General features: G+C 42.9%; 1 protein-coding gene across 7 annotated transcripts in view; it reads left to right on the top strand.

Annotated features, from left to right (window-relative positions):
* The window catches only part of LOC100671740 (WASH complex subunit 2), a 79,157-nt gene that overhangs the window by 39,205 nt on the left and 13,176 nt on the right, over nt 1–26,776 (top strand). For 6 of the 7 annotated variants that reach the window (XM_003408923.4, XM_064269824.1, XM_064269823.1 and 3 more), the window contains 5 exons: nt 4,997–5,128; nt 7,254–7,426; nt 18,746–18,848; nt 23,310–23,465; nt 26,445–26,627. In XM_003408923.4, coding sequence (XP_003408971.2) covers nt 4,997–5,128; nt 7,254–7,426; nt 18,746–18,848; nt 23,310–23,465; nt 26,445–26,627 — 747 coding nt within the window. Of the gene's footprint in view, nt 1–3,761; nt 3,880–4,996; nt 5,129–7,253; nt 7,427–18,745; nt 18,849–23,309; nt 23,466–26,444; nt 26,628–26,776 lie in introns of those variants that run through there. The other variant, XM_064269828.1, reaches the window with a different exon arrangement.

The following is a 26,776-nucleotide window of genomic DNA, read 5'->3' as shown; positions in this document are numbered from 1 at the left end:
GAATTAGTTGATGTTCAACCATTTCAAGAGGTGGGATGTGATTAGGAACCGATGGTACTGAAGGAAGAAGTCCAAGGTGAGCTGAAGGCGTTGGTGAAAAACAAGGCTCCAGGAATTGATGAAATATCAATTGAGATGTTTCAGCAAATAAATGCAGTGCTGGAGGCGCTCACTCGTCTGTGCCAAGAAATGTGGAAGACAGCTTCCTTGGCAACTGACTGGAAGAGATCCATATTTATGCCTTTTCCCAAGAAAGGTGGTCCAACTGAACGTGGAAATTATAGAACAATTCCATTAACATCACACGCAAGCAAAATTTTGCTGAGATCATTCAAAAACGGCTGTAGCAGTGTATCGACAGGGAACTGCCAGAAATTCAGGCTGGTTTCAGAAGAGGATGTGGAACCAGGGATATTATCGCTGATGTCAGATGGACCCTGGCTGAAAGCAAAGAATTGCAGAAGGATGTTTACCTGTGTTTTATTGACTATGCAGAGGCATTCGGCTGTGTGGGTCATGACAAATTATGGATAATGTTGAGAAAAATGGGAATTCCAGAACGCTTAATTGTGCTCATGAGGAACCTTTACACAGATCCAGAGGCAGTTGTTCGGAAAGAACAAGGGGATACTGACTGGTTTAAAGTGAGGAAAGGTGTGGGTCAGGGTTGTATTCTTTCACCATACCCGTTTAATCTGTATGCTGAGCAAATAATCCGAGAAGCTGGACTATATGAAGAAGAACGGGGCATCAGGATTGGAGGAAGACGCAGTAACAACTTGTGTTATGCAGATGATACAACCTTGCTTGCTGAAAGTGAAGAGGACTTGAAGCACTTACTAATGAAGATCAAAGACCACAGCCTTCAGTATGGATTGCACCTCAACATAAAGAAAACAAAAATCCTCACAACTGGACCAATGAGCAGCATCATGATAAATGGAGAAAAGATTGAAGTTGTCAAGGATTTCATTTTACTTGGACCCACAATCAACAGCCATGGAAGCAGCAGTCAAGAGATCAAAAGACGTATTGCATTGGGTAAATCTGCTGCGAAGGACCTCTTCAAAGTGTTGAAGAGCAAAGATGTCACCTCGAAGACTAAGGTGCACCTGACCGAAGCCATGGTATTTTCAATTGCATCATATGCATATGATAGCTGGATAATGAATGAGGAAGCCGAAGAAGAGTAGACACCTTTGAATTGTGGTGTTGTTGAATATACCATGGACTGCCAGAGGAACGAACAAATCTGTCTTAGAAGAAGTACAACCGGAATGCTCCTTAGAAGCAAGGATGGTGAGACTGCATCTCACGTACTTCGGACATGTCAGGAGGGATTAGTCCCTGGAGAAGGACATCATGCTTGGCAGAGTACCGGGTCAGTGGAAAAGAGGAAGACCCTCAATGAGGTGGATTGACACAGTGGCTGCAACAGTGAAGTCAAGGATAGAACAATTGTAAGGATTGCTCAGGACTGGGCATTGTTTCGTTCTGTTGTGCATGGGGCCGCAATGAGTTGGAACCAACTCTCCGCCAAGCTAACAGCAACAACAACAACAACTGCCACAGGAGTCAAAAGAGCCTGAGTCTGATACAAGAACAGATTACATAGACCAGTGGAATAGAATTGAGAACCCAGACATAAATCCATCCACATATGAGCAGTTGATATTTGACAAAGTCCCCAAAGCAGTTAAATGGGGGAAAATACAGTCCTTTTAACAAATGGTGCTGGCATAACTGAATATCCATCTGCAAAACAATGAAAGAAGACCCATAGCTCACACTGTGCACAAAAACAAGCTCAAAATGCATCAAAGACCCAAATATAAAATCTAAAACGATAAAGATCATGGAAGAAAGAACAGGGACAACGTTAGGATCCCTAATATATGGCATAAAGTGTATACAAAACATTACTAACAGTATACAAAACATTACTAGAGAAAGTAGATAACTGGGAGCTCCTAAAAATCAAACACCTATGCTCATCCAAAGACTTCACTAAAAGAGTAAAAAGACTACCTACAGACCGGGAAAAAGTTTTTAGCTATGACATTTCCAATTGGAGCCTGATTTCTAAAATCTACATGATACTGCAAAAACTCAACTACAAAAAGACAAATAACCCAATTAAAAGATGGGCAAAAGATATGAACAGACACCTCACTAAAGAAGACGTTCGGGTAGCTAACAGATACACGAGAAAACATTCACGATCAATAGCCATTAGAGAAATGCAGATCAAAACTGCAATGAGATTCCACCTCACTCCAACAAGGCTGGCATTAATCCAAAAAACACAAAATAATAAATGTTGGAAAGGCTGTGGAGAGACTGGAACACTTATACACTGCTGGTGGGAATGTAAAATGGTACAACCACTTTGGAAATTGATTTGGTGCTTCCTTAAAAAACTAGAAATAGAACTACCATAGGATCCAGCAGTACCACTCCTTGGAATATATCCTAGAGAAATAAGAGCCTGTATATGAACAGATATGTGCACACCCATGTTCATTGCAGCACTGTTTACAGTAGCAAAAAGACGGAAGCAACCAAGGTGCCTATCAACGGACGAATGTTTAAATTATGGTATATTCACAGTGGAATACTGCGCATTGATAAAGAACAGTGATGAATCTGTGAAACATTTCGTAACATGGAGGAATCTGGAAGGCATCATGCTTTGAGTGAAATTAGTTGCAAAGGGACAAGTATTGTATAAGACCACTATTACGAGAACTCAAGAAGTAGTTTAAACAGAGAAGATAATATTCTTTGTTACGAGAGCAGTGAGGGAAGGAGGAAGAGAGGTTAGTAGACAACAACTATTTTATGTGAAGGGAAAGACAACACACAATACAGGAGAGGTTAGCACAACTGGATTAAACCAAAAGCAAAGAAGTTTCCTGAATAAACTGAATGCTTCGAAGACTAGTGTAGGAGGCGTGGGGGTTTGTGGACCATGGTTTCAGGGGATATGTAAGTCATTTGGCATAATAAAATGTATTAAGAATACATTCTGCATCCCACTTTGGAGAGTGGCGTCGGGGGTCCTAAACACTGGGAATCTGCCATCTAAGATGCATCAGTTGGTCTTAACCCACCTGGAGCAAAGGAGAATGAAGAACACCAAGTACACAAGGTAATTACGAGCCCAGGAAACAGAAAGGGCCAAATAAACCAGACACTACATGAGCTTGAGACCAGAGATACTAGATGGTGCCCGGCTACAACCGATGACTGCCCTGACCGGGAACACAACAGAGAACCCCTGAGGGAGCAGGAGAGCAGTGGGATGCAGACTCCAAATTCTCATAAAAAGACCAGAGTTAATGGTCTGACTGAGACTGGAAGGACCACGGTGCTCATGGCCCCCAGACCTTCTGTTGTCCCAGGAGAGGAACCATTCCCAAAGCCAACTCTTCAGACAGGGATTGGACTGAACAATGGGATGGAAAGGGATGCTGGTGAGGATTGAGCTTCTTGGATCAGGTGGACACTTGAGAGTATGTTGACATCCCCTCTCTGGAGGGGAGATGAGAGGCTACAGGGGGTTAGAAGCTGTCAAAATGGACAGGAAAAGAGAGTGGAGGGAGGTAGCAGGCTGTCTCATTAGGGGGAGAGCAGTTGGGAGAATGTAGCAAGATGTATAAGTTTTTATGTGAGAGACTGACTTGATTTGTAAACTTTCACTGAAAACACAGTGAAAATTAAAAAAAAAAATTATTTGCAGGGAATGTGTCTTTGTTACACCTAGTGGTCTACACCGAATGTCTTGGATAACCTGGAGATGGAGAGGAAGAGAAGGCCATGTCCTGACCCCACCTTTCTTTCTCACCCTGGACTGTGAGAGAAATGTGCGGGAGAGAAGTAAGAGGGATGACGAATCACGTCTTAACCTCTCCACAGCGCTGTACCATGGCTACGTTCGTAGGCTTTGCAGTCAGACCCCGGGTTTATAGTCTTGCTCTACCACCTGTAGACCATGTACCATGGGCAAGTAATTTAAGCTTTCTGAATCTCCTATGATTAACAGTATTTAGGGTCATTGTGGTGATGAAAACCAGTAACTCTTGTAAAACACTTAGCACAGTGCCTGGCATGCAGTAGGGAGGTGATAGATCTTGGCTATCACTGGTATCTCCTTTTGACATCAGCTCTTCATTTTTGAGACCTTTTTCACTGCCCCCTCCCAGAAGGCTGCCTATATCTCCTTACATTTCAGGACTGTCCCCTTGCTGCAGTATGTTGTTGAGAGTGTTCTTCCATCCTGACCCTGTCTCAGGTTCTCTAATTGTTTAGTTCTTATTACCTTAATAAAAGTGCTTGACTATACAAGAATTTACAAACGACATTGAGCCTCAAAGAATCGGCCCTTAAAATGGCTGGCGATGTTATTTAGTAACCTATTTCTTAAATTTGTATTGTCTCTTTAAAATCAGTTAGAAACACAGGTCATTCCTTTCCTTGGTCCCAGGTGTGTTTTGTAGATGTAAAAGAGGAGAGAAAGCCCCTGTTTTTCTCTCCTTTAACCGATTGTTTCAGTTTCTAACTCATAGACAAAGTTGTAGATTGCTGGCTGCTACAGGGGGCTGTTCTGCTGTCTTTCTAATTCCAGATTGTAGACCCCCCTTGAGTATAATAGAGCGGCCACCGTGTTTCCTAGCTCTACTTCTGGGACCCGTCCTCATGTTGCCTCCCCCCTCCACCCCACCAGGTGTTCTACCTTTGAGTTCTGGGGTAATTTCTTCTCCTTCTGTGGATGGAGAATACAGTTAGAACAAACTATATATAGGCTGTTGTAGAGTTACACCTAAGATGGGGAGTGGCATTTACTAGCATTTTGTGATTCTTTTTCCCAAAGGTGTTATATTCTGTACGTGACTGGAGACTTAGGACCTACAGTGTGCTGTGGGGGAGCGTCTTAGTTTTCTGACTGCATTTTATGTACATAAAGTTGTCGTATACCCTGTCTTTGGTTTTCCAGGATAATCTTTTTGGGGCTAAAGCTGCTAAAAAGCAGACATCATCTCTGTTAACTCCAAGTCAAGAGAAAACAAAACTCCCTGAGCCGTCTAAGAAGAAAGCACCTGCCTTACTGTTCAGCAGTGATGAGGAGGTAGGTGCAGGTCTGTCCTAAGGAGCAGGAGAGGTTGCTGATGGAATTAAAGAGTCACAGCTGTCCAAAACGTGTTTTTTTGCAAATATGCTTTATACCTAGTGAAGTTCAGTTATCGAAGACTGTTCACAAGACTCTTTCTTTTCTTAAAATTATTTAGTAGACTGTGTTAATTTACAGATTAATCTTTTCAAAGTAGGAATAAATATGGCCGCCAACCTATATACTTGTTGCGGTCGGGTAAATTCTGACTCATAGCGACCCTATAGGACAGAGTAGAGCTGCCTGATAGTATTTCCAAGGGGCAGGTGGTGGATTTGAATTGCCGACCTTTTGCTTAGCAACAGAGCTCTTAACCACTGAGCCATCAGGGTGCCCCCAAACTATATAAACCAAACCAAACCAAACCCAGGACCGTCAGGTCGATTCCGACTCATAGCGACCCTATAGGACAGAGTAGAACTGCCCCATAGAGTTTCCAAGGAGAGCCTGGCGGATTTGAACTGTTGACCTCTTGGTTAGCAGCTGTAGCGCCAAACTATATAAAAAACTATATAAAAAAAAATAGTATATGCTAATTCAAATGAATTAGCCTTGTTTTATCTTGTTAAATGTTTATTGCATTTCATTAATCTAGAGCTGTAGCTAGACCTGGTAAGAGTGTCCTGTGCGAGTTTAACTCCTTCATAGACATCTTAACAATATTTCCATCTGCTCTCTGGATACACAGTGGCAAAATCAGTAGTGAAGATGATTTAGCCCCTTTTCAAATTTAGCTATATAGAAAGAGGCTTCAAATATAATGATATTACTTTTATATTAATAATATATATTATAAATAATAACTAATAAATGTATGATTAGTTATAGATTATATTAATAATAATATGAAAAGCCCTGACCATTACAAAATCTTCCTGTTTTGTAATAATTGTTCTTTATTATTATAATACTATTATAATACTGTGGGCAAGATACGAGGGTATGTTCTGATAGATAAATCTGAGATGTGTTAATGTTCTTACTGAAAGCAACTTAAAAAGGCACAGCACAATTTGCTTTTTCTACTGAAGTGTGAACTGATGATGGCTTATCCTTTTTATTTATTTTTTTTTAGGCAGTGTTAGTGGTTGATCTCCTGTAGTTGAGACCATCATTACAGGAACAATAAACATACTAGCAGAAGCTGGCAGAAGTGGATGCAGAGTAGAGATAACCAGGGAACCCAAACGGTGACTGTCAACCTTGGCTGCCCATGGGAATCACGTGGGAACTTTAAAAAATGCTGATGCCTGTTTCTCACCCCCAGAGATTGTGAATTAATTGGCTTGGGGCATGGCCTGTCCTTGGGGTTCTAGTACGCAGTCACCATTGAACGTCACTGGTCTGAAGGGTGCTTCTAAAACCTGGATGTGCAGACAAATCACCTGGGGATTGAGGGAAAAATGCAGGTTCTGATTCAGACAGTCTGGTGGCCCCTGAGAGTCTGCCGTTCAAACAAGCAGATTCTGCTGCTTTGTGGACCTCACTTTACTTTGCGAACCTTTAGCCTGTAGACAGTGGAGAACCAATTAAACAAGTGAACAGGAGTTTCTGGATGAGAATGGCCGGGTAGTATTTTATTAAATGCTTTGTAAAAGCCACATTCAGGCTTTTGTGGGAAAAGTATCATTAGCAGCTTTCATTGTGTCTTCTTGGCATGTGAATTGCATGAGCTTTCTATACTTTTTTTTTTTTTTTAAGGCTGCTTTGGGGTTTTTAAGTTAAAATTTCATTCTCCCCCCAAAGTTAAGAGTTCCTGATTTCTTTTACGTTCCTCTTCTCTCCCTTCTGTAATTAATTTTGATCTCCTAAAATGGGCAAGTTTCTTTGTCCTAATATTCAGCAGATCGATGGACGAGAGAAACATCATGGAGAGACAGTAGGGGAGGACCGTGAGAATGTTTGTTAGATCAGAGAGTTCAGTTTCAAGATTTGAGTACAAAGAAAAGTACTGGACATGAATTTCTTTTAACAGTGATAAGATTAGTTTAAATACACTTAGTTGAAGTGTTAATAATTTTACTTACTGTGTTTCTTAATCTCAGTTGTCATGGGATTTTTCATATGCTTTTTATTTTTTAAGGACCAGTGGAGTATTACTGATTCACAGACCAACTCAGCATCTGACAGCAGGCCTAAAGGAGAGCTAAGGGACTCGGGCACCAGCCAGGGCCAGGGAGCTAAGAAGGCTGTGAAAAAGACTGGTCTCTTTGAAGAGGATGATGAAGATGACCTGTTTGCTATTGCTAAAGACAGGTGAAGTGGTCAGTGAGAAATCCTCTCACCAGTGTCTGTGGTGCTGAGCAATGGCCATTTGATGTGCCTGCTCTCATTCCTTTGGATGACTTTCTAATCAGTCACCATGGAGGAACCACACAAATGGGAAGGTCTGGGACTGTCTTTTCACTTGCCAGGTGCTCTTGTGACTGGAAAACTTTTTTTTTTTTTTGTCCCCCCATATCCTCACCATTTGTTCTACCAATCATGTCTTATTTTTTCTTAACCTCACAATATTTGTTTCTTAGCTTGTCAGGGGTGTAGGTACAGTTTGTTTTTGTTTCTCTCCTTGGCTACCTGATAAAATAATGTGAAGTTTGGTCATGTTGACTGTTCTTAACTTGGTTATTCAGATGGCATATTGCTCAGCATTGGACACTGTCCTGCTCACGGTGTGATTCTCTGCAGAGGTCTGCTGTATCCTTTCGCTGCTCCAAGTGCTTCACCATACTAACACTTGCACTGCAGCTAGAAGGATTTTAGAGTGAGCATGGGGTGTGGCTGGTACTGTAACCTGCTGCCAGATTCCTGTGGATTCAGAAGAACGCCCCCGGAGATACTACTTTTTCCCCTGAGAGCCTTAAATGATTACATTAGAATTCAGTTGCTTGGGCTTGTGAATCTTGTGCGTCGGTGTGGCGAAGCTTGAACATCGTTGGCCTCTGGCAGTATGGCAGTGACTTTGAACGTAGGCTCTGGAATCGAAATACCTTAATTTACATTCCAGCCTGCAGGCTCCTCTCTGAAAACCCAAACATCCTGGCTTGCCTGGACAGCCCTGGCCTGTGCTGGTCGTTCCAGCATAGTTATTAGCAGCATTCCCTTTCACTCTCAGAAGTGTCCTGGTTAGACCGTAGGTTATATGACCATCTGTATGTTTGCAAATAATCCTAACTCTACTTGTAATGAGAAATGCTCCTCCTGCTACTGAGGACAGATCCCCAGGGGAGGCCCAGGTTTAACTACCAGTGGTCAAGCAGTGAACTGAGGGCAAAGGGGCTGCTTTGGGCTCACGGTTGTATCCTCTCATAGCTACGTCCAGAGGGCAAAACAGTGGTTTCTGTATGTTATCTCCTCAGAATCTGTCACCAAAGTTTTTTGTAGATTAGTTATTTTTTTAATTGTGCAGAAAATCATACACGAGATTTTCTCTTCTCATAGCTTCTTAATGAAGTTTCCGGTATTTTTTTGGGTACCTGATGTAGTTAGTTCCTTAATACCGTATGATTTTTTTTTTAGTTACGTTGTTGTTGTTAAGTGCCACCGAGTCAGTTGTGACTCATAGCGACCCTGTGTACAACAGAACGAAACACTGCTTGGTCCTGTGCTTACAGTCATTGCTGTGCTTGAGCCCATTGTTGCAGCCACTCTGTCAGTCCATCTCCTTGAGCGTCTTCCTCTTTTTCTCTGACCCTCCACTTTACCAAGGATAATGTTCTTCTCCAGGGGACTGATTCCTCTTGATAACACATCCAAAGTATGTGAGATGAAGTCTCACCGTGCTTGCTTCTAAGGAACATTCTGACGTTACTTCTTCCAAGACAGATTTGTTTGTTCTTTTGGCAGTCCATGGTATGTTCAGTGTTTTTCATCAGCACCATAATTCACAGGCATCAAATCTTCGGTCTTCCTTATTTGTTGTCCAGTTTTCACATGTATATGAGGTGACTGAAAACACCATGGCTTTGGTCAGCCGCACCTTAGTCCTTAAAGTGACATCTTTGCTTTTTAACACTTTATAGGGGTTTGCAGCAGATTTGCCCAATGCAGTGTATTATTTGATTTTTTGACTGCTGCTTCCACGGGCGTTGATTGTAGATCCAAGTAAAATGAAGTCCTTGACAACTTCAATGTTTTCTTCATTTATCATGATGTCATTTATTGGTCCAGTTGTGAGGATTTTTATTTTCTTTATGTTGAAGTGTAATCTATACTGAAGGCTGTAGTCTTTGCTCTTCATCACTAAGTGCTTCAAGTCCTCTTGACTTTTAGAAGCAAGGTTGTGTCATTTTCTAACTCAGGTTATTAAGGAGTCTTTTAAAGTATATTTTATGTAAGCATTTCTTGGTATGTATCCCTAAAGGCAAATCAGGTATTACGTTACTGTGTCACTAAGTATTGGCCATTTGCTTTTATGACTTCTTCAAGGTGTTGGCTTACATTTTACCTGTCCTTCAGTGTACACGTCCAGTGTAAGCGCACTCAACTCCTGAACCACTTGTACTTTTTTCCTGTGTGTTTTTAAGATGCGGTCAGATGTCAGTATTAAATTAACCAATAAGCCATGCAGTTTGTGCCTGGTGAATAGTTAAATTACAAAAAAAGAACGATATGTGTTATTTATTGATATATAAAACCCATTGCTGTTGAGTTGATTCCAACTGATAGTGACCCTGTAGAAGAGAGTAGAACTGCCCCATAGGATTTCCAAGGCTATAATATCGAAGCACTCACTGATGAAGATCAAAGACTACAGCCTTCAGTATGATTACACCTTAACACAGAGAAAACAAAAATCTTCACACCTGGACCAATAAGCAACATCATGATAAATGGAGAAAAGATTGAAGTTGTCAAGGATTTCATTTTACTTGCATCTACAATCAAAACCTATGGAAGCAGTGGTCAAGAAATCAAATGATGTATTGCATTGGGTAAATCTGCTGCAAAAGACCTCTTTAAAGGTTTTAAAAGTGAAGATGTCACTTTGAGGACTAAGGTGCTCCTGTCCCAAGCCATGGTATTTTCAGTCGCCTCATATGCATTTGAAAGCTGGACAGTGAATAAGGAAGACAAAAAGAATTGATGCCTTTGAATTGTGATGTTGGCGAAGAATATTGAATATACCATGGATTGCCAGAAGAACGAAGAAGTCTGTCTTCGAAGAAGTTCGGCCAGAGTGCTCCTTGGAAACAAGGATGGCGAGACTTCGTCTCACATACTTTGAACATGTTATCAGGAGGGACCAGTCCCCGGAGAAGGACATCATGCTCGATAAAGTAGAAGGTCAGCAAAAAGGAAAATCCTAGACGAGATGGATTGACACAGTAGCTGCAACAATGGGCTGAAACATAGCAATGATTGTGAGGATGGCAAAGGACCGGGGAGTGTATCGTTCTGTTCTATGTAAAGGTTGGTTGGTAGCTGAGTGCTAAACCACTGTGCCACCAGAGTTCTTTTATCGATATATATATATATATATATATACACACACACACGCACACACTAATTATGTTCTACAGTAACTAGATAACTGTGGTGACCAGTTTACTGAAATGACTTTTATCCGGCTAAAATTGAAAAGTATTGCTGGGTTAATTTTCTAGTGTGTGTAAATAGTCATCGCTAATATTGGGTGATTGTTTAAAAAGAAAAAACTGCTGTGGAGGCAATTCTGACTAATACCTACCCTATGTGTTTCAGAGTAGAACTTTTCAGAGTAGGGTTTTCAATAGCTGTCACCTTTTGAAAATAGGTCTTTCTTCGGAGGTGCCTCTGGGTAGGTTCCAGCTGCCGGCCTTATTTATTTATTGTGCTTCAGGTGAAAGTTCACAATTCAAGTTATCATCTCATACAAAAAGTTAATACACACCTTGATGTGTGCTCCCAGCTGCTCTCCTCCTAACGAGATCACATTCCTCCTCTGCACCCTGTATTCCTGTGTCCATTCAGCCAGCTCCTGTCCCACTCTTCTTCTCATCTCACCACCAGACAGGAGTTGCCCACATAGACTCATGTGTCTACTTGAGCCAAGAAGCTCACTCCTCACCAGTATCGTTTTCTGTCTTACAGTCCATTCCAATCCCTGTCTGAAGAGTTGGCTTCAGGAATGGTTCCAGCCTTGGGCCAACAGGAGGTCCAGGGACCATGACCTCCGGGTTCCCTCTAGTCTCAGTCAGACCATTAAGTCTGGTCTTTTTATGAGAATTTGAGGTCTGCATCCCACTGTTCTGCTCCATCAGGGATTCTCTGTTATATTCCTTGGTTGTAGCTGGGCATCATCTAGTTCTTCTGGTCTCAGGCTGATGTAGTCTCTGATTTATGTGGCCCTTTCTGTCTCTTGGGCTAGTATTTTCCTTGTGTCTTTGATGCTCTTTATTTTCCAGGTAGGTTGAGGCCAATTGATGCATCTTAGATGGCCACTTGCCAGTGTTTAAGACCCCAGACGGCGCTCTCCAAAGTGGGATGCAGAATGTTTTCTTATTAGATTTTATTATGGCAATTGACCATGGTCCCCAAACCCCCACCTCTCCTAGGGTAGCCTTTGAAGCTTTTAGTTTATTCAGGAAACTTCTTTGCTTTTGGGTTTAGTCCAGTTTTGCTGACCTCTCCTGTATTGTGTGTCTTTCCCTTCACCCAAATTAGTTCTTGTATACTATCTAATTACTGAATACCCCTTTCCCTCCTTCCCTCCCCACTCTCGTAACCATCAAACAATATTTTCATCTCTGTTTAAACTATTTCTTGAGTTCTAATAGTGGTCTCATACAATATTTGTCCTTTTGCAACTAATTTCAGCATAATGTCTTCCAGATTCTTCCATGGTATGAAATGTTTCACAGATTTCATTGTTGTGCGAATATACCATAATTTATTTATCCATTCATCCATTAATGGGTACCTTGGTTGCTTCCATCTTTTTGCTATTGTAAGCGGTGCTGCAGTGAGCATGCATGTGCATATATCTGTTCGTGTGAAGGCTCTTATTTCGTTAGAGTATTTCAAGGAGTGGAATTGCCGGGTCATATGGTAGTTCTATTTCTAGCATTTTAAGGAAGTGCCAGATTGATTTCCAAAGTGGTCGTACCATTTTACATTCCCACTAGCAGTGTATGAGTTTCCAATCTCTCCACAACCTCTCCAATGTTTATTATTTTGTGCTTTTTGGATTAATGCCGGTCTTGTTGGGATGAAATGAAATCTCACTGTAGTTTCCATTTGCATTTCTCTAATGGTTAATGATTGTGAGCATTTCCTCATGTATCTGTTAGCCTGAATGTCTTTTTTGGTAAAGTGCCTGTTCATATCCTTTGCCCATTTTTTAGCTGGGTTATTTGTCTAACTGCCAGCCTTTGGGTTGGTAGCCAAGCACTTAACCGTTTGCCTCACCCAGGGACTCCTAGATGATTCCTCCTTGTGTACTGAAAAAATAGAACTTGACGCTCAGTAATTACAACACTTTCTAGTCTAGTGTTTTTTCATTTCTGTTCTCTAAAGGGCCCTGATCAGTATTTGTTTTGGCAAACAGTTGTTGACCACCAGGGCAGAAATCTAGGTGAGGAGGCAGGTGAAGACAAACCCGAGGAAGGTAGTGAGGGGGCTGTGGCTAGATTTAGGTTGTGGTTATAGTTAGAGAGGAGCCCTGGTGGTATTGTGGTGCAGAGCTCGGCTGCTAACCAAAAGGTCTGCATTTTGAATCCACCAGCTGCTCCTTGAAAGCCCTGTGGGGCAGTTCTACTCTGTTCTATAGAGTCACTGTGAGTCAGAATCAACTTGACCGCCACGGGTTTGGTTTGGTGTTATAGTTGGAGAATATTGATGAGATAAATGAAAATTAGCTCTGAGGTTCCCAAGTCCTTAGAGAGGGTATGATAGCAGTGGGTCTAGGGACTGAGGAGAAGGGTAAACCTGCTCTCATTCAGGCAGGGAATGGAAGAAAGAGGTGCTTAGAAAAACAGGATAAAGTGGCCAAGGAGGTGCTAGGCCACAGGCTCTCAGCCAGAGCTGAACCCAGACCTGGGATGTCTGTTGACAGCTGCCTACCTCACCAGTCTGGGAACAGGCACCTTTCTCTGGTTCTTCTGCCGGAGGAGATGGGGAGAGAGAAATCTAAGCTTGCGGACACTGAGAGTTTTCTGTGCCTTTGGCAAAGCTAACAGGCAGCGGGCCTACACTGGATTAACAGTAACTGCAAGAGGGCAAGATTAGGAGGACGCTGTACTCCTCTGCGTAAGAACAAGTGAAGGACAGAGGCTGCCGGTCCACTAGAAACAAATTTCACCCACTAGAAACAAATTTCACACACTTCAAAGGCTTTTCCTGTTCATTTTCACTGTAAATTCAAGAGACGACTCGGGTGTTTCGGCAGTAGGGGGTTTTCTGTAAGTATGAGCTAGAAGGAATATATTTTTTTTTAATCAGATTTGTCGTCTTTTAAAAAAAATTTTTATTGTGCTTTAAGTGAAAGTTTACCAATCAAGTCAGTCTCTCATACAAAAATTTATATACACCTTGCTATATACTCTTAATTGCTCTCCCCCTAATGAGACAGCATGCTCCTTCCCTCCACTCTCTCTCTTTGTTTCCATTTGGCCAGCTTTTGAACCCCTCTGTCCTCCCATGTCCCCTCCAGACAGGAGCTGCCCACATAGTCTCATGTGTCTACTTGATCCAAGGAGCTCGTTCTTCACCAGTATCATTTTCTATCCCATTGTCCAGTCCAATCCCTGTCTGAAGAATTGGCTTTGGGAATGGTTCCTTTCTTGGGCTAACAGAAGGTCTGGGGACCATGACCACAGGGAACCTTCTAGTCTTAGTCAGACCATTAAGTCTGGTTTTTTTTCGTGATTTTGGGATCTGCATTTATCCCACTGCTCTCCTGCTCCCTCAGGGGTTCTCTGTTGTGTTCCCTGTCAGAGTAGTCGTCGGTTGTAGCCAGGCACCATCTAGTTCTTCTGGTCTCAGGCTAATGTAGTCTCTGGTTTATGTGGCCCTTTCTGTCTTCTGGGCTCATAATTATCTTGTGTCTTTGGTGTTCTTCATTGTCCTTTGCTCCAGGTGGGTTGAGACCCATTGATGCATCTTAAATGAGGTCGCTTGCTAGTGTTTAAGACCCCAGACGCCACTCTCCAAAGTGGGATGCAGAATGTTTTCTTAATAGATTTTATTATGCCAGTTGACTTAGATGTCCCCCAAAACCATGGTCTCCAAACCCCTGCCCCTGCTATGCTGGTCTTCGGAGCATTCAGTTTATTCAGGAAACTTCTTTGCTTTTGGTTTAGTCCAGTTGTTCTGACCTCTCCTGTATTATGTGTTGTCTCTCCCTTCACTTAAAATAGTTCTTATCTACTATCTAATTAGTGAAAACCGTTCTCCCTTCCTCCCCGCCCCACAACCATCAAAGACTATTTTCTTCTCTGTTTAAAATATTTCTGGAGTTCTTATAATAGTGGCCTTATACAGTATTTGTCCTTTTGCAACTAATTTCACCCAGCATAATGCCTTCCAGATTCCTCCATGTTATGAAATGTTTCATGGATTCGTCATTGTTCTTCATCAATGTGTGGTATTGCATTGTGTGAATATACCGTAATTTGTTTATCCATTCATGCATTGATGGGCACCTTGGTTGCTTCGATTTTTTGCTATTGTAAACAGTGCTGCAGTGAACTTGGGTGTGCATACGTCTGTTTGTGTAAAGGCTCTTATTTTTCTAGGATATATTCCAAGGAGAGCAAAGGCTGGATTGTATGGTAGTTGTATTTCTAGCTTTTTAAGGAAGTACCAAATCAATTTCAAAGTGGTTGTACCAGTGTACATTCCCACCGGCCGTGTATAAGTGTTCCAGTCTCCACAACCTCTCCAGTGTTTATTATTTCGTGTTTTTTTGGATTAATGACATCCTTGTTGGGGTGACGTGGAATCTCATTGTAGTTTTGATTTGCGTTTCTCTAGTGGCTGATGATCTTGAGCATTTCCTCATGTATCTGTTCGCCTCTTGAATGTATTCTTTAGTGAAGTGCCTGTTCATATCTTTTGCCCATTTTTGAATTGGGTTGTCTTTTTGTAGTTGAGTTTTTGCAATATCATGTAGATTTTAGACATCAGGCGCTGATCAGAAATGCCACAGCTAAAAACTTTTTTCCAGTCTGTAGGTAATCTTTTTACTCCTTTGGTGAAGTGTTTGGATGAGCGTAGTTGTTCTATTTTTAGGAGCTCTGAAATGTCTAGTTTCTCTTCTGCGTTGTTAGTGATGTTTTGTATACTGTTTAGACCTGAAAAAACAAATGAAATAATTGTATTTATGACAGGTTAGGAGTCCTGAACATCAACGGTAAAGTCAGAATATAGACTGGGTGGCAAGGGGTGGCAGAGACGGTTCAGAAGCAGACAGGAGCTGCCGGACCTGAATCACCAGAAGCCCTCAGGCATCATTCCTGGGAGCAGTGGCAGCAGCTGATGGTAGTGTTCGGCCACAGTTTCCTCAGAAGCAGCCAGCCACATACTGTACTCACACATCCGAACCAGAGAAGAACGGTGTTCTTGGCAAGAGCCAAGTTTTTCTGTATATTTTACCATGCCCCCATCCCCCAAGCCAGCTGCTGCTTCTCTCTTTGAAAGATCTATGCCTACATTTCTTAGTTCCTCTTTATTGTTTTAATGTTGTCTTCTTTTACATAATAGTGTCACTATTGCCCTGTTGTAAGTGTTTTTTTTATTTTGATTTATTTTTGTGATTTTCCTATCTGGGTTAACTTTTGATTGCTCTGTTGAGTGTTCTAGTCTTGCGTTGATACTTGATGTTATTGGTTTTCTAACCAAAGAACTCCCTTTAGTATTTCTTGTAGTTTTGGTTTGGCTTATAAGAATTCTCTAAAACTCTGTTTATGTGGAAATGTTGTACTTTCACCTTCATATTTGAGATACAGTTTTCCTGGATGTATGGTTCTTGTCTGGCAATTTTTTTCTTTCAGTGCTTCATATAAGTCTTCCATTGCGTTTTTTCTGCATAGTTTCTGCCGAGTAGTCCGAGCTTATTATCTACTCTTCTTTGTAGATAACTTTTCTTTTATCCCTAGGTGCTCTTAAAATTCTCTTTATCTTTGGTTTTGGCAAATTTGATTATAATATGTCTTGGTGAGTTTCTTTTAAAATCTACCTTATGTGGAGTTCAATGAGAATCTTGGATAGGGATCTTCTCGTCTTTCACGGTATCAGGAAAGTTTTCTGCCAACAAATCTTCAACAATTCTCCCTGAATTTCCTGTTCTCTCTTCCTGTTTTGGTACTTCAGTCACTTGTAGGTTATTTCTGTTGATAGAGTCCCACGTGATTCTTGAGGTTTCTTCATTTTTTAAAATTCTTTTATCTGGAACCCAAGAGACAGAAAGGGCCACTTGAACCAGAGACCTACAATATCCTGAGACCAGAAGAACTAGTTGGTGCCCGGCCACAATCGATGTCTGCCCTGTCAGGGAGCACAAGAGACAACTCCTGAGGGAGCAGGAGACCAATGGGATACAGACCCCAAATTCTCATTAAAAGACCACACCTAATGGTATGATTGCGACTAGAGGAATCCCAGAGACAATGCTCCCCAGAACTTCTGATGGCACAGGAAAGGAACCAACCCCGAAGACAAATCATCAGGCATGAAAAGGACTGGTCAGTGGGGGGGAGAGAGATACTGATGAAGAGTGAGCTAATTAAATCAGGTGGACACGGGAGAGTGTGTTGGCAACTCTTGACTGGAGGGGGGATGGGAAGATAGAGAGAGAGGGAAGAAGGTAAAATTGGCACGAAACGAGAGACTGTAAGGGCTGACTCAATAGGGGGAGAGCAAGTGGGAGAAGGGAGTAAGATGTATGTAAACCTACATGTGACAGACTGATTGGAATGGTAAATGTTCACTTGAAGCTTAATAAAAATTTAAAAAAAAAAAAAAAAAAAAAAATTCTTTTATCTGATTTTTCTTCAAATATATTGGTCCCAAGTGCTTTATCTTCAGGCTTACCAGTTCTGCATTCCACTTGCTCAGTTCTGCCCCTTTGACCTTCTGTTGAGTTTTATAATTCTGTAGTTTTATTGTTAATCTTCTGAATTTCTGATTGCTGTATGTCTATGGATTCTTGGATCTTATTAAATTTTTCATTATGGTCTTGAATAACCTTTTTAATTTCTTCAACTGTTCTATCTGTGTGTTCCTTGGCTTGTTCTATGTATTGCCTGATCTTGTTCTTGATGTCTTGAATAGTTCTGTATATTAATCTTTTGTATTTTGCATCTGGTAATTCCAGGAATGCACTTTCATCTAGAAGATCCCTTGATTCTTCGTTTTGTTTTGATATGGCCACATGGGTTGCTTGAGTGAGCTAGGTTGATTAGTTTTGCCTCTAAAGCTCTGACTTCCTGTCACCAGGTGGCTAGAGCTGTTACCAGGTATATCATTCTTAGGAGTCCATTCAGTTTTCTTGTATGGATTCATCTCAGGTGTCCAGGTAGCTGGTCATCAAGTATGTGGTATTGGGTCTGTTCTGTAGTCTTAGAGGGGCAGGGTTGATTAGTGTGGGTACTGGTATCTGATTTCAGCTCGGGGTCACACTTTCAACAAGGCAGTGGCCTGACAACTGTCCCCCAGGTGACTCAGGAAAACGTGTCCCTCTTCCCTAGAGTGTACAGGTGGGTGGGTTCTACAGACACACATCGGGCACCCAGTGCTTTTGGTTGTAAGGACTAGGAGGGACTAGTTAACCTTGGACCCGTGTCATGGGTGGGTGGGTGACCTGAGTGGAGCCACCAGTCCTTAGGCCCCTGATGTGGGTAGGTGAGGACCCTGTTTAATAGACAAAGTGGTGTCAATCATCAAACTCCTACCTTTCCATCGCAGAGCTGAGATAGTTGCAGTCTGCCAACAAAGGCCTAGTCTCATGAAATAGGCCCATAGAGGTCCATGCAGAGGGGAATGGTATTCAAAGTCCACGGATCGTTTAGGCCTGGGTGGGAGCCGTTTCTCTCCGGAGCTCCCTAAGTTAGTGGAGCTCGCAAATTATCTTTCCCCCCATTTGCGAATTTATTCCTTCTCCAAGGCTGGAAGAATGGGTTCAGGAGCTAAGCAGGGCCTATCTCAGGCCCAGGGAAATCAACAGCCTCTGAAGCTGGCTTGGGGGCTGGGGGCGTGGCAAAATATACGGAAAATCTTAGCTTTTGCCGAGAATGCCGTTCTTCTCTGGTTCCGGATGTGTGAGTAGAGTGTGTGGCTGGCTGCTCCTTCTTGAGGAAACTGTGGCGGAACACTACCGCCAGCTGCTGCCACCGCTCCCAGGAATGATGCCTGAGGGCTTCCGGTGATTCAGGTCTGGCAGCTTCTGTCTGCTTCTGAACCGTCTCTGCCACCCCTTGCCACCCAGTCCATTTTCTGACTTTGCCATTGATGTTCAGGACTCCTAACTTGTAATAAATGTAATTGTTTCATTTGTTTTTTTGGGTCTTTCTTTTAAGAGGGAGTGCTAGAAGCATCTGGGTATTCAGCTGTCTTGGCCCTGCCTCTTCTCAGATTTGTGTTTAATCTTTTGTTTTGTAGCCAAAAGAAGACCCAGAGAGTGTCGCTCCTCTTTGAAGACGATGCTGATAGTGGAGGCTCTCTGCTGACCTCTCCTCCCACATCCGTCCCTCCTTCAGCAAAGGTATTCTTCACCTCTTAGATCCTCGAGGTACCCCTGGTTACATGAATGGTGCCACTACTCTGAATCAGGTCTTTAGACTTGACTTTGTAGGCTGAGTCTTTATGGGAAAACTCACCTGCCTAGTTTAGAAAGAGGTCTGGTGACGGTGTTTCACAGACGAAGTGAAGCCTCGAGGAAGGGTTTCTCTGTGCTGTAGAGCCACTCAGTGCCAAGGGGAGGGGCGAGAAACTGGAGTCTTGGGGGAAGGTACTGCCCCGGTTCTCAGAGGGGAATTTCCAGGCTAAGCCCCTGTTTGTTTGTCCATTCTTCTGGCATTACACTAAGCCAGCTAAGGCACAACTTACACCTTTTTGGTTCGTGTTTCAAACACTGGTGCTTTGTCCCTGGCTCATATAAATAGGCATTCAGTGGCTCCATAGCCTGAGTACCCTTCTGGTGATTATGTTTGAATGACGTCGCTACCACAGATCACCTGAACTAAAAAATTCAGTTATCCTCCACGTTAAAAAGAAACAGTGGCTGTTGTGTCAGCTCGAAATCGTGGTGACCCTGTGTGTGTCAGATTCGAATGTGCTCCGTGGGGTTTCAGTGGCTGATATTTTGGAAGTGGCACCTTTGGACGGACTCGAACCTTCAGTCTGTCAGTTAGCAGTTGAGTGGGTTAGCTGTTTGCACCACCCAGGGGCTCCCATCCTTGACGTTAGTTATATCAAAAAGGCTGTTAAAGGATGAAAGTAGATTGGCATTATAGTATTTGTCCGGTGAACCTAGGCATGCTGGAACTGTGTCTGTGGCCCGTCACTCGTCCCTCCCCAACACATTCCCTGTGTAGGTGGGCGTATGTGAATATATGCATGTGGATCAAAGTGAAGCCAAGGAATATTTTATTGCCAACTGGCGATTGCTACCAGCCTTAAAGGGATATTAAGAATTCCATACGTTAAACCCTATGTTGTTGTTAGATGCCTTTGAGTTGATTCCAACTCGTAGCAACCCTATAGGACAGAGTAGAACTGTCACATAGGGTTTCCAAGGAGCGGCTGGTGTAGTGGAACTGCTGGCCTTTTGGTTAGCAGCCCAGCCCTTAACCACTATGGCACGCGGGCTCCTAAATGCTATGGAGACCTCCATTACCAACGCTGGGTTAGCCTGAAAGGCCCAGAATCAGAGCAGACTACAAAGCCTGCTTGGACTGCTTTCAACTCCAGCCTCAAACCACTCCAGTGTAATAGCATATGTTAAAAGAAGAAAGATGTGCAAGACAGGGATGGAGGAATGAGCCCTGGGCCTTTCCACATGTGCAAACAGCCATAGAGTCCAGAAGGACAGAAGAAAATCTTGTCTCTCCCACCATGGTGACCCTGACGATGAAGGACCTGACACCTGCATAGCCCTAGGAATTCCTAGTCCTGCGGGGTGCAGTGAAAGTGGGATGCGGGAGTAGAGGGGCCTGGAACTTCCCGTTCTCTAGAGGCTGGTGCTTGATTCTTCTGTACCTCCTAAATAGTTTTTGTTTAAAGTTTGTTGTTAATTACACAGTTACAAATGAACATGTTCTTAAGAAAGATTTTTAAAAAATATATATGGAGTAAAAGACCCCATTCCACACCCCTCCCTAAAGGTAATCATTGGTAACAATGTGTTGCCTGCCATTTCACGCCTGTTTCTAGGGATTCACGTGTATTTGTGTTGGTTTTTTATTAAAATGAGATCGTCTATACATTTTCACGTATTTTTCTTGTACTACAGCAGGTTTTTACTTGGATTACCTCTATCTAGTTCGTTTTCACTGCTGTGTGGTATTCTCTAGTAGACCTGTGCTGGGGCATGTGAGTCCTGTGATGACCAGTCACCATTCCTGCCAGTGTTATGTTAAGAGGTGTTTCTTCCCATACCTACTGTCTCATCATCTTTAGTCGTGACTACCAAGATAAGTCTTGTCTGACTTCTCCGTGAGTGCTCTTTCTCTGTAGCCTGGTCTACTTGCTGTTGCCTTAGTTCTCTTAAAGACAGGTCTGGTTCTTTCATCCCCTTGTTAAAATGCCATAGCTTAGCTTGCAGTGCCACCTGTAATCTTGTTCCCAACACATCCCAGCTTTCCAGCCTTGCTTGCTCTGTGCACTTGAGATACAGGTACCTCGTCCTGCCCAAGAATACTTCTGAAGGAGGTCGTTGTCTGTTTTGTCTGAAAACATCCTTGTATTTTCAGACTTAGTATAGGTGTTAATCTGTCCTATGAAATCTTCCCAGGCCAGCTACCCGTTAATGAATTAACACTTTTCCTCGCCGTGTTTTCGTATGTGCATTTCATAGCTCGCACTAGAAGCTTTTAGCGTTGGGAGAGCGTGTGGCCTTTCTGGGACTCTGGGCTCCTGAGATGCTCATAATCCTTCCCTGGACTCACCTGGACATGCTCCATGGTTAAAAGAGACGACACGATTTTGTTTTCTTTCTAAATTACAAATTCAACTTCTGCACTGGATAAATAAATAATTTAATTTTAAAGGCTTTAGAAACGTAAAACTTCAGTCAACCCGTGGTAATTTGGACGGTTAAACCAAAGGCCAGGACGTGCATCTGAGTGTCTCAGCAGCCTGCACACGTGAGTTTCCCGTCCGTGAGACACAACCACCGTCAGACGACGGTATAAACCGTCCGTGAGACACAACCACTGTCAGATGACGGTATAAACCGTCCGTGAGACACAGCCACCGTCAGACGACGGTATAAAAAAGGTGTTTTCTGGTTAGTGACCTGGTTGTTGTTGTTGTTAGGTGCCGTTGTGTCATTTCTGACTCATAGCAACCCTACGTATAACACAAAGAAACACTGCACCACCCTCACAATCGTTGCTTTGTTTCTGCCCATTATTGCTGCCACCTTGTCAGTCCACCTCATTGAAAGTCGTCTTCTTTTGCGCTGACCCTCTGCTTTAACAAGCGTGATGTCCTTCTCCAGGGACTGGTCCCTCCTGATAACATGCCCAAAGTATGTGAGACAGTCTCACCATTCTCGCTTGGGCATTCTAGCCGTACTTCTTCCAAAACAGATTTTTTCATTTTTGTGGTAGTCCATGGTATGTTCAATATTCTCTGCCAACAGCATAATTCAAAGGCATCAATTCTTCGGCCTTCGTTATTCATTGTCCAGCTTTCTCATGCATATGAGGTGATTGTAAATACCATGGTTTGGGTCAGCCACACCTTAGTCTTCAAGGTGACATTTTTGCTTTCCAACACTTTAAAGAGGTCTTTTGCGGCAGATTTGTCCAATGCAATGCATCGTTTGATTTCTTAACTGCTGCTTCCATAGGTTAGTGACCCTAGAATATTTTATATTAAGTTAAAACTGGACTCATAGAAGCCTATTAAGGACATTAATTTTATGATGAAGATGAGGAGTCAGCTTTTCTTTAGGAGGATGTAAAACCAGTAGTTCGGGTGGCATTTTCCTAGGTTTAAGAACCATAGTTCTGTGAAGGGAGAATGTGTTCCCCTGTACGCAGTATCTTCTTTATTCCAGTTAACTTGAACCTAACATAAATAGTTTTCAGTGAGCTCAGCACATTCCACAATTTTGTTTCATTTTAATCACTTCATTGTTAACAGATTTTTTTCTGAAATTTATTTGCAAGCTTTCAGTTTTTTATTTCAAGTTCAAATGATCTTGCATTTTAAGGACCTGTTCCTAACAATACCTATAAGTTCCTTTATTCCATTCTTTTTAACTTTATTTGTAACTTTTTTTCTGTACCATACGTAGTGTTGTCCTTATGGTTTCCTAAATTTGCCTTAAGTGATGCCTTAGACATTGTTTAAAAGCCTGCTTCCTAACATCATCTATTCCAGTTAGTATGGTAGTTTTTTCTCAAGAACTCGCTGATCACTTGGCCCAGGGAGGTCGATAAACCGAGCCCCTCAGTTTCCTAATCTCTGGCTGAGGGGCCTGGGAGCGGCTGTGGTGTACGAGTGATAGTGGTTGTGCAGGTGGAGAGAAGAATGGGGTGAGTGTTGTCATGTTTAGTATCTGCTTAATGCAAACAGTGCAGGTTTGGGATTGGGATGAAGTGATCTGGTGGATGTTTATTTTAGCAGGACGGCTCTGGCCAAGTGTGGCGGGTGTAGTTAAAATTTCAGGGGAAGGAGGCAGAAAGGAATGGTGAGTAATTGTGTGCAGAGCAAGGACTTAAGCTAGGGCAGAACCAACGGACGTGACAGAGGAGAGGAGACTGCAGAAGATGGTGGCAGAAGCGGTAACGTGCCATCTTGCAGGTGCAGGGTTGTAGTATTTGTTGTGTCTGATTTTTGTGCCAGCTTCACCATCATCATCTCTCTATCCCACCACCATGTCAGCCAGCGTCGTAAGGAGGGTTGTGGTTTTGACTTGGTCTGTACGTTGCCCTTCCAGTCAGGCATAACTTTTTGTTTTTCAGGATGTCATTTACTCTTCTTCTTTTGGTAGAAAAAAGAGACAGTTGCTCAGGAACGACCTTTGCTGTTCAGCGATGAAGAAGAGAGGGAGGCACCACTTGGAGTGAAGCCTATGGATGAGAATGTTGGTGGTGCCATGGGGTCGTCAGATGTTGGGGTAGATGATGCCACTGCGGAGTCGGGAAAGGTGAACTCTGTTCCTTCTGTGTGCTCTAATGTGTGTGGTTCTCATGTCATGTTTAAAACAAGCAAACAAAAAAGCTTTAAGATTTTCCACTACAGAAAATAAAGAGTTGGTTTGTAGAACATTTTGAAAACACTGAAAAATATGAAGAAGAAAGTTTATGGTCCCACCATTCAGGGAAACCTTTAACATGTGCCCTTTGTTTTTAGTGGTCTTCTAGGCATACATGCATGCAGAGCAATGTACATTTTCCCTTTTTATGTTAGTCTCATACTGTGTGGATGTATGTTTTGCCTTTTTACATTATTGTCATATTGTATGGATGTGCATTTTGCCTTTTTCTCTCCACATCTTTGTTTTTATTTTGGCTTTCTGTCTGTGTGTTTGCCATTTCCAGCTTGTTCTTTTCTCTGTGGCTTTTCTGGTATCCTTGGTTCCCTTCTAGTCAGTACCTGTACTTGAGTTAAAATGAATGATCCAGTTATAAGAGGATTTTAGTTGACCATTCTTTTATATTTACTATGTGTAAAAACGGCATGTTTGTAGTATCAGCATCAGAACCTGTCCTGCCTTCAAGAGGGATAATGGGAATCAAGACCAGTCCAAGGCTCATCCCTGTGAGGTGGAGGTCAGACATACCTTCACCGTCCACTGTTTTTACTAATTCTGACACCAGTCGTCCCACCCACAGCACTTTCTGCTTCTCTTCTGGGTTTAGTAATCTGTTGAAATGGCCTCATAAAACTCACAGACCATACTTAGAGTTAAGTGGTTTGTTGAGGTGGTAACAGGCTACAATGTGGGATGAGGATCAACAGGCTACAACTCAGGATCAGGATCAGGGTCAGGAAGCAGGAAGGCAAAGCCTCCCTCTTTCAGTGCAGGACAGCTCTCAGCTCCCCTTGACTGTATAGGCCTCCTTTCAACCCACTCAGAACAGCCTCCTCTCAGCCCCCTCAGGACAGGCTCCTCTCGGCCCCCTGAGGACAGGTCTCCTCTCGGCCCCCTGAGGACAGGCTCCCCTTGGCTCCCTCGGGACAGGCTCCTCCCGGCCTCCTGGGGACAGGTTCCTCCCGGTCCCCTGAGGACAGGTCTCCTTTCGGCTCGCTCAGGACAGGCTCCCCTCGGCTCCCTCAGGACAGGCTCCTCCCCGCCCCCTGAGGACAGGCTCTTCTCAGCCCCCTGAGGATACACTTGTTTTGGCCCTGCTATTTGTCACCACCGACTTTGCTGCTGGGCCCCTTCTGGGCCTGTTGCCACTGACGCTGGCACCGGTTCCCTTCTGGACTGCTTGCTGTCTTCAGTGTTATAGCCTTGACTTGTGTCATAGCTCTTTTAGGAGGTTCTTTGCCTCCTCTCTCTCTGATTCATCCTTCTTCTTCCTTTTGCTTCTTTCTGTCTCTAAAACCTCTGTGGGGCTGCCTGCTTATATACACAAACTTGTGGTCAATTTCAAGGCATAGCCCCTTCCACCGGGGGGCCACAAACTGACCAGTCCCCTCTTGGTAGGCCACAGACACTTCATTTGCATAGTAAGCTATTGTCACATTATTTGCATGGTGTATTGACCAATCCCTGCTAGGTGCATACCGATCACAGGGTAAGCTGCAGCCCAAATCAGAGAAAAAGTATCAAATCACATTGTTTACAGTTTACCCAGGAAATGTAACAAATCCTCTGGGGTAGCAAATTAGGGCAAAGGTAACTCCTCAGGGATTAGGGGAAAAATCCCTCAACCTGTTTTTCCAGAGAACCAAAGCAAAAAGCCACATAAAGGAATTCGTTTCACCACGCTGGGAATTACAGAATAAGTGAAATTTGGTTTTCTTCTTAGCCTTCTCATCTCCTGCAGGAGCCCAGTGGCTGGCGCTGCTGGCCGTGTGTGGGGATCTGGTACCCACGATTGCCTTCCGTCTGGGTTCACTTCTCCCTGTGACGTTTCTTGTACCCTGTGTACTGCGCTCTGTCCACCTACTGAGGTTAATCTTGCTCTTAGAGCCTGTATCAAGAATGCTGCTTTTACTTTTGCTGTTAAACCTCCTTAAAGCTGTAGTGATTATGCATTTTCTTTGTAGCTGGGTCATTGTGTAATGTTCTCTTCCCTGCAGTTGCAGTATATACCTCTTTTTATGTTCCTGCAGCACCTCACTTACCCCGTCATAGCCTGTTCCCCACTTGGCTGTAGTTGCTTGTTGTAGTCCTCTCCCCTGCCGAGTGTGAGCTCCTGGAGAGTTGGCACTAGGTCTGTCTTGATCACCATTATATCTGTGACATTTACATTTAGCACATTGCCTTATACACAGTACGCACTGTATAATAACATATTCCTTCTAAGAAGTGTTTTGTTTCACCATTTAGCCACTCTGAAATTGGGATGTATGTCACATTGGTGGCATGTTATGGTTTAAATGGGAGCTGTTTTTCTTTCTTGGTGGTACATTAATGGTACCTCTTAGGGTCAGTGGTATATTAGCTGAAATGAGCTAGTAGATCAGCTGTTTAATGAACAAATGCTGCATTCCAGGATTATGTTAGAGATCGTTCTAATTACATGTACAGTGTAAGCCTCCTAAGAGTTGAGTGTCTGATCTTGCCGATTAGGTTTTCCTTTGGGACTTATGTATTAAGTAAATATTAGAAATTTATGATCAGCTCTCAGGTATTGGCATTTGTGTTATCTCTGTGACAGAAATTGTTTCCAGCTCATGAGCAGCTATGTGAATCAGGGTTACAATGTCCCTTCACTCGATACGGGGGGTACCTATGGCTCAAAACTGATTGGAAAAATTGAATATCTGTGTAAGACTCTCCATTGGAGCATTCACTCAAGAATTAACCTCGCTGTTTTATGACCTGGGAATAGGTGTGATTAGCTGTCGTGCAGATGTGGCTGCTAACTGAAGCACTGAGGAGCGTAGGAGGCCACATGGTAGTATTTGTGTTTTTAGGTCTTATTTGTTTTTTCCTTACTTCGATTTTCAGGAAGGGCCTTTGCCCACGTCTGCTCAGGCAGCAGTCAAACATTCTGATTTATTTTCTTCATCACCCCCATCGGAGAAAGGAGCCAAGGGTAGAACCAAAACCGTTCTTAGCTTGTTTGATGAGGAGGGGGATAAAGCCGGAGACCAAAGCAGCATCCAAGCTCCACAGAAAGAAGTAGGAAAGGTGAGCAAAAAGCAAATAAAGGTTTTTAGAAAGATAAAATAATCTTACATGATGCTGTCAGTTCTCTCATGTCATTCGCTGAAGAAATCTTAGTCTAGGGTACAGATTGCAGTTCACTTTAGTTGTATAGATGTTTGGGAATCTAAATC

The sequence above is a fragment of the Loxodonta africana genome, chromosome 16 (assembly GCF_030014295.1).
Source record: "Loxodonta africana isolate mLoxAfr1 chromosome 16, mLoxAfr1.hap2, whole genome shotgun sequence".
In the NCBI taxonomy this organism is placed as follows: domain Eukaryota; kingdom Metazoa; phylum Chordata; class Mammalia; order Proboscidea; family Elephantidae; genus Loxodonta; species Loxodonta africana.
This window is presented reverse-complemented; position numbering and strand designations above follow the sequence as displayed.